General features: G+C 41.3%; 1 protein-coding gene across 5 annotated transcripts in view; it reads left to right on the top strand.

Annotated features, from left to right (window-relative positions):
• The window catches only part of CDK8 (cyclin dependent kinase 8), a 73,216-nt gene extending 62,975 nt beyond the window's left edge, over positions 1-10,241 (top strand). For 4 of the 5 annotated variants that reach the window (XM_027469483.3, XM_072032662.1, XM_027469494.3 and 1 more), the window contains 4 exons: positions 2,594-2,691; positions 4,084-4,162; positions 4,282-4,440; positions 8,938-10,241. In XM_027469483.3, the coding sequence (XP_027325284.1) occupies positions 2,594-2,691; positions 4,084-4,162; positions 4,282-4,440; positions 8,938-9,063 (462 nt within the window). In that variant the 3' untranslated portion in view covers positions 9,064-10,241. The remainder of the gene's footprint in view (positions 1-2,593; positions 2,692-4,083; positions 4,163-4,281; positions 4,441-8,937) is intronic. The other variant, XM_027469486.3, reaches the window with a different exon arrangement.
• Positions 10,242-14,218: the final 3,977 nt, after the last annotated feature.

Genomic DNA, 14,218 nt, shown 5'->3' with positions numbered 1-14,218 from the left:
ACTGCAATGATTGTCCTGTTGCTCATAGTATTGTCCTATTGCTCATCACGAAGTTGTGTAAAGCATACTGTGTTTTTATTATGTTGTTCAGTCAGGTGATCTTTTAGTTGACCAGTTCTTATTATAAAATATTTGTAATAGCGAGCGAAAGATTCACTTCTTTGCTGGCACCTGAACAAAGGGACAAAATAGTTTTGATCTCTCCCATGTGATAACAACGGTTGCACAATCTTTAGCCTTTCTTTGTGGTTTCTGCTTTCTGTTGCTGATTATGACCAAGTTTGTTCACATCATGTCAGTATGTGATGAAGGGCTTTATAACCCAATTGCTAGATACAGTGCCAGAATTTTGCAATGTTATTTATGCTTGTGATGTTTTTTTCAGCATGTTGGCAATTCTTTTTTTTTTTTTTTTTTTTTTTAATTTCTTTCCTTTTTTTCTGGCTCCTGGGATTGCTTTGAGAGAATTGTTTGAGAGAGCCATTCTGGTTCTCTCAAACTGACATTCTGCAAAGACTGCATGCAGACTCAGAGTTGAAAATACCTATTGTGCCTCCTTGTCAATTATGTGAAAAACAAAGCTGGATTGATGGTACTCATACGTATTTATTATATTCTTAACCATATCATTACAACTGAAGGCTGACGAGAGGAAGTGTAGTTTCTAACTCTAGCTGTATGGTGGTTTTGTATGCTCACTTAGTAACTAGTGAGAGGAAATGACCAGCTCAGACATACATTGTGACACTAGATATTTACAAAAATGTGTTTTTTTATTTTATTTTTTATTTATTTTCCCCCTCCATCAAAGTATGAAGAGCAAATGTGAAATAGATTGTTTGCATATGTAATATTTTGCACATCTGGTTAGATCTATGCATTGTTTAAACAAAATGTTATAGGTTTAAAGTGTAGCATTTCTTTTAAATATCATTGTCTTTGACAATACATCAGGCTGTAGTTTTGCCTTGGATGCTGCATTCCATGGTGAAACAAAGAATTTGTATTTTTATTTTCCAGTTATTATCTGAAGATCAGCTCCTTGTGCCCATATACCCTGCATGTCCAGCACAACCGTATTTCACAAAATGACTGGGTGGGTGGGGAGACAGATATGCATGTTCACCATCCTTTTGAGTAACAGACAATTTCAGAATGCATTACTGCTATTCAGTACCGGAGTTAAATAGAAATCTCTCTGGTCTGCAATTCCTGAACCAAAGAAAAATCTTAACACATGGAAAGAGCATGACTTCTCTCATATGCTTTTTATTGAAATTATTGAAAATCACTCTTGCAATGTCAGTGGCAGATGTCTAAAGGCCAGCAAGCTTCTGAAAATGTTAATGTAATTGCAAAATGAGAGTAGAACAGGAAACCAGTACAATGGTTGTTCTTAAAGCCACCTTTCAATCTCTAATGTGCTGAATTTAGACTTCGTGTCTGTTGCTGGTATTTTAAATTAGTGAAGGTGAGTTTCTGGCTATGTATCCTAAGCATTTCTCAAAGGCTGCGTATCTGAGCAGCTATGTTTGTAACTCTTTCCATATAAATGCTTCACTTTGTTTTGGCTAGGTCAGATTATTATTTTTAATAACTTTTCAAGTATGCATATTACTTGAGGATTTTTGTGCTGCTTTTTGTCACTGAAACATGCCATTTTTAAAAAATTTTTGAAAATATTTTTTCACGTAGCTGATACTTGATTCATCAGTTTTTACAACGATAAAGTCTGAGTTTCACTCCTAAACTGATAGTGAAACTGCCCCAGAGCTCAGGCTTGATATACTCATGGAGGAGGCAGCTTATTAAACTTCTCTAGAGGTTTGTGCATCATGTCATACAAACAAATCAACTAAAAGTGAAGATTTTGCACAACTGTTCTTTTGAGCAGCATGTAGCAAACAGATGTGAGCCCATGTTTGTTAGAATAGATAAATAGATGCAGGAGTGGGTAATAAGCTATCTGGCCAAGTGTTTTTTTTATTTATTTATTTTTGAATGTGCTGATTGCCACTTTCTTTTACAGCATAAAGATTTTTGAAGAGTGACTTTATATGGCATTTTTACATTACTATGGATGACAATGGAGATGTCCTAATATGGCAATACTAAGTAATGAGCAATAATCAGTATGGCACGACTTTTGCTTTTCAGTTGCTAAGTAATATTTTAATTTAAATGGTTTTATTGGTAAATTGCTTCCAATTTAAACGTTTTAAATGGTAAACAGCTTCCTGTTAAGTGCGGTGTAGCTGAAGAAACCAGGTAGAGTATGTGCGTGTTCCATCTTCTTGTGGGAAGTGAACAGACCATTAAAACTGATGGCATGTCATGGATATTGGAGTGTTTTAGAACATTTGTGATTGGAACTAACCATGCACATTAGGCTTTGAAAGTAAAAATAGGTGGTTCTTCAGTGGGAAATGGAGTTACTATTTTAACAAGAGAAAAGAATCGTGGTTACTGCCGTTAATGGTTAGGATTTTGACTTCAGACACATCTGTGTCAGTTTGTCTTTCACGAATAATGCAGTGAAGATTCTGTAAACAGTTTTGATGATGCCGAGCTTTTTATCTTTAATTTTGTTTAGCTTCAGAAATTGCTTACTATGGATCCAATAAAGAGAATTACCTCAGAACAGGCTATGCAGGATCCCTATTTCTTAGAAGATCCGCTTCCCACATCCGAGTAAGTGGTCAGTTTATTAACCTATCAGTACACCCAGAGATGTTTTAGAAATGCATGCTTTCTGTCTGCTCTCTGCTATGAACGTTTGTGAATATTGAGCCAAATACTTACTGTCTAACAACCAAAGAGAGCCATAACCACTAGAACGTTGTTTAAGGTTTTTAAAATTAAGTAGAATTCTTATTAGTCTCTTGCTTTATAGAACTTTGATCCTATTAGTCACAGCACTAATCTTGTTATTCACTGACAGGTTGATTAGGCATGCTACAGATCTGTGTAGACAACTGCTAAGTGCCCTCAGGTCCACTTCTCTGCTCCAGAATGCCAAATGACACTCTCTAATTAGTTTACATTTTTCTGTCTTAGCCTTTGTTGTAAATTCAGCGGTGGTGGGGAGTCAGCTCTGTGTCTCTGTGCTGTCATCCTTAACAACTTAAACACATTTCCCCTAGACACTCTTTTTTTGTTTAAGCAGGGAGATTACAAAAGGAAGAAAATTTAGGGACAATGAATGACTTCGTTTTTAATGAACAACACACACAGCCCCAAGGCTAACCAGGGAGCATTACTGTGTTCCTTTTTAGCAAAGCAATACTGTGTATCATTCCCTACCATTATTTAGGGAAGAATTTACAAAACATGGTATGTATATTTATAAGCAGTTAATTAAAAATGACATTATTTCACTAAAATCTACTGAATTATTTATAGCAGCTCCTGACCTGTCTCTGTAATTTAGTGTTGTAATGTGAGTGATTTGCTTTTGCAGAAACTGGTTTTAGGTCAGTGTTTGACTTTTTTCCTCATATTTAGGTTGGCATTTTAATGTGAATGCACAACGAATAATGCTAACAGGTGTACAGAGACTTTAAGTATATTCTACAGATTAAAGGCAGAGAAATCTTAGCTTGCACTAGCAGTAGCAATTAACCTGTTCCATTAGATACGAATTGACGGATGAAACTTCTAGATATTTTTAACTCTGTTACAGGTGATTTTGTTAGTAGTCAGTGGAGTTCACAGGACTATTTTAGTTAGTTCTGAGCCAGTGAATTATGCTATAGCTCAAGACAGCACTTTGTGCCCTTGCAGATACCTCATGCTACCTCTGTGGTGTGCTTTTCCAGTCACCAGTTACCAGAAACAGTGAAAACTCTTCAGAATTTAGATGAGTTTATCAAAGGTGATGTAAAATTTTAAATGTACGTGAACAGGTTTACTAAGTTTAGTATTACAATGGGAGTAATAATAAAGATGGAAAACTTTTTGGTTAGTTACAGGTATCAGTCTCTGACTCAGGCAACTTGAAAGTAGCATGGGTGGAGTATGAATCTGAATAGGTCTAACCTCTCTGTTCTAATACAGTGATAAATAGACTTTTTTGGGGGGCAGTGTTTTTGCAGGTTGTCAAATCCCTTACCCAAAACGAGAATTTTTAACAGAAGAAGAACCAGATGATAAAGGAGATAAAGTAAGTACTGGAAGAACGGTATCATCGCGCTTCACTGGCTTTCACACTATTTCCTGTTTTCATGTTTTTTCATGTACTGCTTTTGAGTTGAAATTTTTCTTTGTGTTTAAACAATTGAGAAGAACCAGCAGCAGCAGCAGGGCAATAACCATACTAACGGAACTGGTCATCCAGGAAACCAAGACAACAGTCACACACAGGGACCCCCACTGAAAAAAGTGAGAGTTGTTCCTCCTACCACTACCTCAGGTGGACTTATTATGACCTCAGACTATCAGGTATGTTGTTGTTTGTGTTTTTGTTTTTAATATCCTGTGCTTGATTCTCATGTTTGCAATAGTATTTCTTTAAGCTAAAAAAGTAATTCCGTAAATGGTATTTTTTCCATCCTCCAGATTACTACAACTTCATTTAGTTGATGGCGTGCCTGTTGATTGATATGCCATTGATTTTTAAGTTAGCAGTCAGTTTAAAGGAAATTAGGATCAGAAATTATTACAGCTACTGATAATTGCCTTCATATTAGGCAGTGCTGATTATGGTCCAGGAACCTGTTGTACTGCTCTCTTTGACCTAAAAATACCATTTCTGATTCGAAAACCCTGCAATGGTAGGCAGCAAAGGATATTACAATAAACAAGCTGTGAAGCAAGAGTCTGAACAAGAGTCTTAGTTGGGCAAATGGACTGGAAAAGAGTTTGGGATGGCACAGTTGATGTGACTGAAGACCATGCAACATTCCAGGTTGAGTAAGCCAAGTGTTACAGATCTGAGGAGACAGGGGAGGTGGTGGCAATCAGTGAGTGAAGAGGAGGAGGAGTGTACAGAGGAAAAAAAAATTGAGGAAAACTTTGCTGTAACCTTCCTGCATTTGAGCTTGTGGTCAAATGTTAGCAAATCAGAAGAGTCCAGAGTGGAAGAATATCTGAGTCATCCCAGGGGATGATATTTGAATTTATGGGATTGGATGTGATTGCTCTTGGAGACTAAAAAAGAGAAAAAAAGAGATGAAGACAGAGCCTTTTGTTAATGCAATCCTGGGAATTACAAGAGAGGAGCAAGGAAGATGATTTTAAATAATGCATATAGGAGCAGTCAGAGAGATGGCAGATCTTGGATGCCTGGGGAATAAAAGACTTCAAGAGGAGGCATATTTGTGGAAGGGTTAGCAGGCAGGGGCTATTCAGTACTGATTCATGTAGCACGCATGCTGTAGAAGGCCAATTGAAAGAGAGTCTTGGATGGAATTGAAAGATGTGAAAGTGAAAAATTACTGGCAGCGTTTTCAGTTAAAGATGAAAAAGGCTGGTTGCTTTTTTATTTATTTAGGAGAGGAAGAATAACAGTTTGGAACCCACTTAGCTGTGCTTACACGCCACAACAAAACTTAGGGAGAGTTAAAGAACACTTAATAAAACTGATGTGGTCAACTCTCTTTTCACAGTTTGATGGGCTGTTCTCCATAAACACCGATGGGTATTGGAATCTCACAGGTCAGGCTTTGTTCTTGAGAGAGTATCAGATGTCCTCAAAGGCTGCCTGGGGCATTGCCCTAGCTTAAAGAAATGTATCTACTTCAGCTTTGTACTAAACTTGCAAGTACCTAGGAATGTAAAATAAGGTCGGTTTCAAGAGCTGCATTGTGAGACCCTTCCTATAGTCCCTTGGTGTCTTTGCACATTTTAACCCAAGACACCAGTAGCTTATCAGTTCTCAGGTTCTTCTTGAATGACATAGATGTTGAGAACTGTTTGAAAGTGCGGTCGTCCTGTTGTGCAGCAGTGTTGGGTGCTTCTAAACATAAACACAGTCTGTCTTTTAGTCGGATTTCTGCTTCACAGAACACTCCCTTACAGGAGATTCATCTTTCAATTTGTCAAGCTGCAATTTCCATCACTTCTAGCTCTCTGTCTCTGCTACTTCTAAGCATTTATTTTTAAGTCAGCATATGCAGCGGTAACCCTCGTAATCTTCCTGTCCTGTTGAGTCACGCATCTGGGGAGCTTGATGCAGAGGTTGCATGTATTGTGTCAGGGAGCCCCATTTTCTTGCCCTATTTACACATTCTTCACCTCATTTGGCCACTGTAGCTTGGCAGTTTGAACAAACTCAGGCTTCCACCTTTGTGAGCAAGAGCTGAGGTTTGCTGGTTGAGAACACAGAAGACTCGAATTGCCTTGGCAGGACTTAAGGTTGTTTTGTTTTGAGTTCATGCTCATCCAAACTTCTGTAGTCTCTGATAGCCATCCCAGATGGGGGCAGCCATCAAACAAACATAATTGCAGAATACTTTTGCCTTGAGGTAGTGATAAATGCTGTTTCTTATCTCAGGAACTCTTACTAGTAACTTGACTGCTTCTGACTAATTGTTTTTCCTGTTTCTTTAGGAGGTGGAACACATGGCTGTTTAAAAAATAAACAAACAAAGCTGTGTTCCTCCTCCTCCCACCCCTCCTTTTGCATGAAGGAAATCTTACATGAAGGAAATGGGTGGGTTTTGCTTTGATCAAGGCATCTGAAAAATACGGTAAGCAAACTGAACTTGCTGTCATCAGAACAAAAGCAGTTAAAAGCTGCTGGTGTCAGGTCTCCCTGAAAAAATTCCTCAAATTTTCTGCTTCTGATCCTGCAATTTGAGGAGACAGCAAACAAACATTACAATACAGCCCTCTGTTTTGATCAAACACCTGTTCCTTTGTTCTTCATTTAATTTGCTCACATTCCCCACATGAAGCTTGTGAAGAAGGATTGCCATCTCCTGGGCAAGGCACACTAAGACAGCTTCTCCATCCACTCCGGAGTCCCCTGCGGGGCAAGTTGACCTTGTACTTCCTTCTGCTATACATAAAAATAGTAGGCATATAGCATACAGGCTTCATTGCCTTCTCCTTTAACTTCGCAACGTGTCACTTCTGAGGCTGATGTGACTAAATGAACTGGAGCAATCCTCTACTCTGAGGTTTTGCTCGTGATGAATGGTCTATAAAGAGTACTGGGTATTTGTGTCTTATCTTAAACACAAGCCATTTGTCGCACTGTTTCATGAAAGTGTGTGACTTCTTTAATTAGCCCCCATCTTGTAAAATCTGTTACAGAGATGCAGAAATCGTTTACACCTCACATGAATGGTCAGTTTTTAAGTGGTTATACTTGTGATCTTTTCCAGTTTCCTTTGTGAAAGTCACACTTGAGCAAAAAGACACTTGGGGAGTGACAGTCCATCTCGACAGAGCGAAGGCAGCTGTCACACAAGTTTAGTCACTGTGTTAATGGTGAAGCACAGTGGTGCTGATTTGTTCCTGCTGGCAATAAGTGCTGGTCCAGCCATTTCTTCCTCTTTACGCTCTGCACCCTGAGAGAGTTAGCTCAGTCCTGTGAGCATATGTTCTCAAGTAGAGTTTGGCTTTTGATTTTAGATTCTGTTCTAAATGCTGAATGGCAGGAAAAAAAAAAAAAAAAGAGCTGTTATTTTATGTTCCAGCTTATGAAATTGTTAAAGCTGTTTTAATATTTTGCTTTTTCAAGACATCGTTCAACCTTAGTTTGGTATAGACAGGTCTTGGTAGCTACACTCTAGTCCTAGAATATTCGCTGTGGAGACATTTCCCAGTTCAAGCTGCTTTTGCTAACAATCCTCATTTATCCTGTGATATCAAGAAGTTGCACAGCAGTTTCCAAAAACTGCAGTTTTTGTGTGTGTGCAAATGTTAATATTAAAGTGAAACAGCACAGTAATTGAACGAAGTTGTGTAGTATGTTAAATGCTACTAAATGGTCATATGCTGGCACTGAAAATCCCACACGCAGTCCTTTTCCTTTACACTTCATGTTGTGTCAATAACTTCTAGGTTAAAATTGAGTTAGTTTCTGGCTTGCTTAGAGCTTCTTGCAGTGACGAATGCCCCGCTTGATAAATATTCATAGAAGTACTGGTTGAAAGGCACCTCTGGAGACCATCTAGTCCAATCCCTGACTTGAAGCAGAACTGTTGATAATGCTAAATCAGGTCAGCCATGGCTTTATTTGAGTGCTGAAAGCTTCCACAGACACAGACTACGCAGCCTCTCTGCACAAGGTTGTGTAGTACTGTGCTGGCCTCCTAGTGGATGTTTTTTACCCCGGTGTCCAACTTGAAGCTCCCAAGCCCCAGTCTGTGGCTGTTTTCCTGTGAAATACCTTGTTCCACTGGGAGGAGGTTGGCTGTCATCTTTAATTCTCCTTCAAGTAGTTGTAAGGCTGCTAGATAGCACCTCAGCCTACACAATTACAGCTTTCTCAGCCTTTAATCCCACGTCAGACAAAATGAGTGGTAAGCATATCCTTTGTATCCAAAAATCTGAATAATGCCGAGTGGCTCATCAGTAATAAGATCTAGATATTGAGATATCAAAACATCTTCTCAGCTGGGGAAGGCAGCAAGTGGAGAAGACCACTGAGGTGGCAGGCAGTAGCTTTTTGTATCGTGCAGGTGTACCGTAGCTATCTAGAGGGCTGAGTGGAGGTTTGCCTATGATGGTTGTAGATTAAATCAGGGCGTAGAGTAAATCAGGGTGGATTACTGACTGGTGGTGACTGTTACTTCCTAATCCGGTGTTTCGGATGCCCGCATCTGCCCATGCTGTAGTCAGAGTAAGTGAAAAGCCCCCTGGGCCTGCAGGTGCATTGGGACTGTGTGTGTTTAGTACCTCTTGAAGAAATAAGCGGGTAGACCGAGCTGTCCTGCAGCAGTGTGTGTTATGAAGGGTTACCTTTCCTCTGCTTTCACCCGTCTGCAGCGTTCCAACCCCCATGCTGCCTACCCCAACCCCGGACCAAGCACATCACAGCCACAGAGCAGCATGGGATACTCAACTACCTCCCAGCAGCCGCCACAGTACTCGCACCAGACACACCGGTACTGAGCTGCGTCCGAACATTGTCAATGCACTGCTGCTAACGCCGCGGGCCTGGCTGCACAGCCGCCTGCCTGGAACCCGGCTGGGGCCACCAGAATGTACTGTACAACCACACCTTCAACGCGTCCGACCGCCACGTCCCACCACCCTTCACGGAGCGGAGCAGTGGCTCCCAAATTGTACCTGTTTTGGGGTTAGACTTGAAAAGAAAGTGCTAGCACAGTTTGTGTTGTGGATATGCTACTTCCATAGTTTACTTGACATGGTTCAGACTGACCGATGCATTTTTTTTCAGTGACAGTCTGTAGCAGTTGAAACTGTGAAATGTGCTAGGGGCAAGCATTTTTGTTGTCGTATGTGGTGAGTTCTCTTGATGTAACAACTTTCTCTGACCAATAGTACACAACATCTTCGGACTGGTACTTGAAGCATACAGTATGTGTTAACATGGCAAAAAAACAAAAACAAAGCAAACTATCCGTGACTCCAACTGAGATGATTTTGATAGACATTTATTTTTAGTGACTTTTGTGGGTTGGTTCATTTTCACATAGATCAATGTTTTACAACCAACACAATTGCTACAATGAGATTTTTTTAAGAACATGAAAACGTTTGCATTTTTTCCAGAGATTTCAAATGTCCCAAAGATTAATTTCCAACATGAGTTTTTGCTTTTGTTTTTAAATCTATGACTTGACTGGTATTAAAGCTGCTATTTGATAGTAAAATAAGTATGTTGTCATTGATATAAACATGTTTGGTTCAGCAAACAAGCAAAAATGATTGTCATAGACAGTGTTTTATTTTTTTCCTGTTGGTGTTAATGATTTGTGAGCATGCTTTGGGATTAAAAAAGCATGAGTGATATTTCCTAAAAAGGTGCGGCATCCATTCAGATATTTCGTCATGATTTTTTGAGAACCAGCTTGGTGTAGTGAATTTTAACTTTCATTCAGTTAATTATTTTTTTTTTAAAACGTTCGCACGTTGTTTAGGGGTGCCATTCTTACAGCAGAGGATCAAGGTGTTAGGAGAGCCTTAGAATTTATGAGGAAAAACTTACATACAATGTACTGTATCAAACTATTTTACATGAATGACGCAAGTATTCTGAATAAAAAAAAATCAAACATTGTTAAAACAAGGTGTTATGTAATAAATTTATTTTTCATAAATCTGCATATGAGCTTTGCCTGTGTTCCTTTTCATCGACAGCGCCTCACTCCCCATCATACCTACATATTGGGTTGTGTTTTGAGAAACAATATTTAACAAGGGGTTTTATTGTAGGTGGGCAGGCTTCCATTAACCCTACCAAGAAGCATTTTTTTAAATAGGAAAAAAAATATGCTATTGTAAAACATCATTATATTACATGGTGTACATCGAATTGATCAGATGGAGATGCACTGGGCATGGGTTTGTTGCTAGCTACGTTTTATAGATGAGCTTTTTTTCATCTACAAAACCTATAGACCTTTCTTAAGTGTTTTTTCTATGGTTTCTGTAACTCATTCTTACCTTGGTGTCTAACACCACACCGTAGTTTTACGACATCAATATCTTCTGCAATATACACAGGATTTTGTTCTGCAAGTGTTTCATGTGGGGTGAATATAAAGTGGTACGATCCATTAAAATGCACCGAGGTGCAGGTGAGGTGGGGGCAAAAGAAAAAACAAATCTGTAGCCAGCCTGAAATGCAAACCAAGGGTAAGTTTCAAGTGTAGATGAAATTATCTGAAGGCCAAGAGGTTTCAATAGGCAGGAGACTTGAAACTAAAGAAAAAGGGAATACAAAGTTGGCTGCTTAAAAAGGGGGAATATACTTTTAGTTCTGTGCATAATGGCCTTAGGATAGTCAAATCTGACTTCCCCGAACTTCAGAAATAAAATGAAGTACAGAGGTGTTGTGTGGAGCGCCTTAAGCTTCTTACTGGCTTTTGTTGTTTCCCCTTCCCCCCAGTAAAAGCCTTTTTTCCTCCTTCCTGAAATTTTCACGTAGACTTTGAACTGGCATGCTTGGTCTCTAGACTGTTACCAGATACTGGTAACAAGAGTAACTTTTGTACAATTTTTGCTTTTATTAAAGTCCTGTTGGCCTATTTTTTTTTTCCTTTCTTATTTCTGCATATTCATATTAAAGCGTGAGAGTTAATACTATTCATATTCATGCAAATCTGACTTGATACCAGTATATTGTGATACCTCATGCTTTGTTTAAAAATAGCCGGTGAACTTTAATTGCATTTTTCTGAAGGGAAATGCTGCCAACTGACACAAAGAACCCTTGGCATTTGTTTGCACTTGGAATTGATTTTTCCTATGAAAAAGGTATTTGAGATGAAGATGCAGCGTTATCAACTGATTCTGGTAAAACCAAATTATTCCGTGCATTTAGTTCTCAATAGCCTGCTACCCCATTTGCAGTTTCTTCATTCGTTTCACTCCATTTTAGTGGACGTTGTGGATTGCTTCATCAAGCTGCAGCCCTGCAGGGAAATCAGCTCTTTTTATTGGACTTGTTCCGATGCCTGAGCCAGCTGGTCATTCTGTGGGATGAACGTGATGTGTCTTTCTCTAGAGTCGTGTAAAGAAAAAGTTTTCAATGCTTGGTGTAACCTCTGCTAGATACCTTGAAGGCAGGGTATTTCTACTGCTGCTAAGGCTGATCTTGTCATGGTCATGGCAACTGCATTTGATCTTTCGCATCAAATAACGTTTCTTAACGCCGTCTTTAGGGATACCGAAGGCAAGGCTCTTCATTATTTTCCTGAGCTATTTAAAAACCAAACAAAACCCAAATCCTCCTGTCCCTTTTTTTCCCCTTGCTTTTAATATGAGGGCTATGGGAAGGCAAGGGTGAAGAATGCGTCTTTGGGAACGTTTTAGTGGCATGGTTGTGAACTCGTGTGAGGGAGCTAGCAGCGAGGCTCTGTCTTTCCTCACACAGCTGAGCGTTTCTTACTCAATTCCTCAACTTCTCCTGTTTTTCCTCAACAATTCTCTAGGCCAACCTGAGCGTATTTCAGCTACCTGCAGTCGAGGAGCCAGTCTTTGCTTTGATTAAAGAACAAATTATTTTCTAGGCTTATGCTGAGAGGGGGCTACAGGCCTGATCTGATCATTAGGAGGAATATGCTCCTGCACTTCTACCTTGGCGCTTGAAGCAAGCCTGGCTCTTTGCTACAGCAGAGGCCACGGCAGCCTGTATTTATTGTCCCTGGGAAGGACCCACCTGCTTTAATCAAAAATAGAAAATATCCTTTGCAATAACCCCTTTTCGAGCAGGTTTCAGTGTTAATGGAGGTGGGAGGAGCGGCCGAGGAAGGGAGCGAGAGACCCTTTGCCCTTTACCTTCCTGTGTGTGTGTGTGAGTGTGTATGAACTGAAAAGCACCTAAAAAATTCACTGAATGGCCTGGGGCAGCGCCCTGCCGGGTGCCAGGCCAGCGTTTGGGATACATTTTCTTTCAGTTTGCGTTTTCCTTCGTCGTGAAGCCGTGGCTGAGTTGAGCCTACTGCATTTTGGGGTGATTTGTGTGGAAATGGCAAGTTCCTCCTGCAGCTGGGGCAGCAGGCGGGGAGCGGAGCGAGCAAACCCCTGTTGGCTCTCCTTTTTTCCTTCAGTGCAAAGTGCCTCAGTTCATGCTCCAGAAGGACAAGAAGGAGCGAGTTCCTTCATATTCCTTCGCTGAGGGCCGTTAGCAGCCCCGGTTTCTCATCAGCTACCTTGTCCTCGGTCTCTTGGCCGCTCAGACCCGCATTTAAGCAGTTTTTAGTGAGAACAAGGCCTTGGGGTCGTGACGTGAAGGTTTTATGTAAAGAAATGACCTGTGCCCATCGATTTCTTTCTGCAGCTGCCCCCGAAGCAGAGCCCAGTTCTGCCGTTTCTCCCCCAGGCCCACCTTGGCTTGCCAGGAGGCGAGCTGTGGTGGCTGGTGGTGCTGTTACGGGTACAGGTTGGCACTTCCACTGTGGGGTAATTGCGATAACTGAGGTGGGACGGAGCCTGCAGGAGCTCGTGTTGGTTCTTGTGTATCCCAAAGGAAAGATATGGATTATTTCTTGGAGTTCATGGTGTAGTGGCAGCCCTGCCGTGACCAGGCATGTTTCCTCAGCCCTCACGCTGAGTTCAATCGGCCACCTGCTCCTCTGGGTCCCAGCCACGATGCTGAGGCACCCGGTAATCCCTGGAGAAAAGCCCCTCGGGGATAATTTCTCCTTTGGGTGCCGGCAGCATCGCTGTGCCCTCTGTGGATGGAGGCGCTGATGCTGCAGCCTGGGAACCTGGAAATCCCTTTGTAAGCTGCTCCTATCATTCTGCCACCTTCACCAGCGCAGGTACGTAGGGTATCCGTGCATTATGTTTTCATGCTGGACAAAACAATCTGTTTTTAAACATCTGCAATTTTGAGTACTGCCTCTGGGGCTCAGCTGGGAGAGCTGTGACATTTCTCGAAGAGCATGGGCAGATGGATGCGGGGCCACCTCCGCAGCCCGGGGCCGATAAGCAGCTGCTCGATCAGATCTCATCAGCTCCACGGTGCTGTCCTGGCCATCGTGTGCTCCTCCGGCTCCAGGTGTTAGCAGATGTGGGATCAGGATCCCCCAAATAAACAGTCACCCACACCTCCCACTCCCCCGGGGTTTGAGCTCAGACAGGGTGATGCAATAGGAAAAAAAATAAAGAAATCCACAAAGACAAAACAAAACAAACAAAAGATCCCCACCAAGCCTCATCAAAACAGAAGGCAGGGAAGGAAATGTGTTGAAATGATGTTGACTGTGAAAATACCAAAGGTGATGCCGTGGTAAGGGAAGCTAATAGGAAAGTGAGAACAAGCAATAATCTAGAGGAAAAGGCAATCCATGGCTTTGGGGATGCTCTGGAGCCAAACCCATCCCTGCTGTAAAATGTGGTGCTGCCAGAAGCTGTCCTCTTGCCATCGCTGGGGCTGGGTTAGGATTTGGGGCACTCCTCCTCACCTCCCCGTTAAAGCCCCTGCACTGTTAAAGAGCCCGATGTGAACGAATGTGCCTCAAAACCCATCCCAAGCCCCTGCCGCTCGAGCCTCACGCCGAGGATGTTATTTCTAATGAATATTTCAGCCGTCCTTCGGAGGCGGCTGCTGCGCGCCCGTTGCCTGCCTTCTCCC

The sequence above is a fragment of the Anas platyrhynchos genome, chromosome 1, assembly GCF_047663525.1.
Source record: "Anas platyrhynchos isolate ZD024472 breed Pekin duck chromosome 1, IASCAAS_PekinDuck_T2T, whole genome shotgun sequence".
Classification (NCBI taxonomy): domain Eukaryota; kingdom Metazoa; phylum Chordata; class Aves; order Anseriformes; family Anatidae; genus Anas; species Anas platyrhynchos.
Note: the sequence above shows the minus strand (reverse complement) of the source record. Positions and strands in the feature narration are given on the sequence as shown.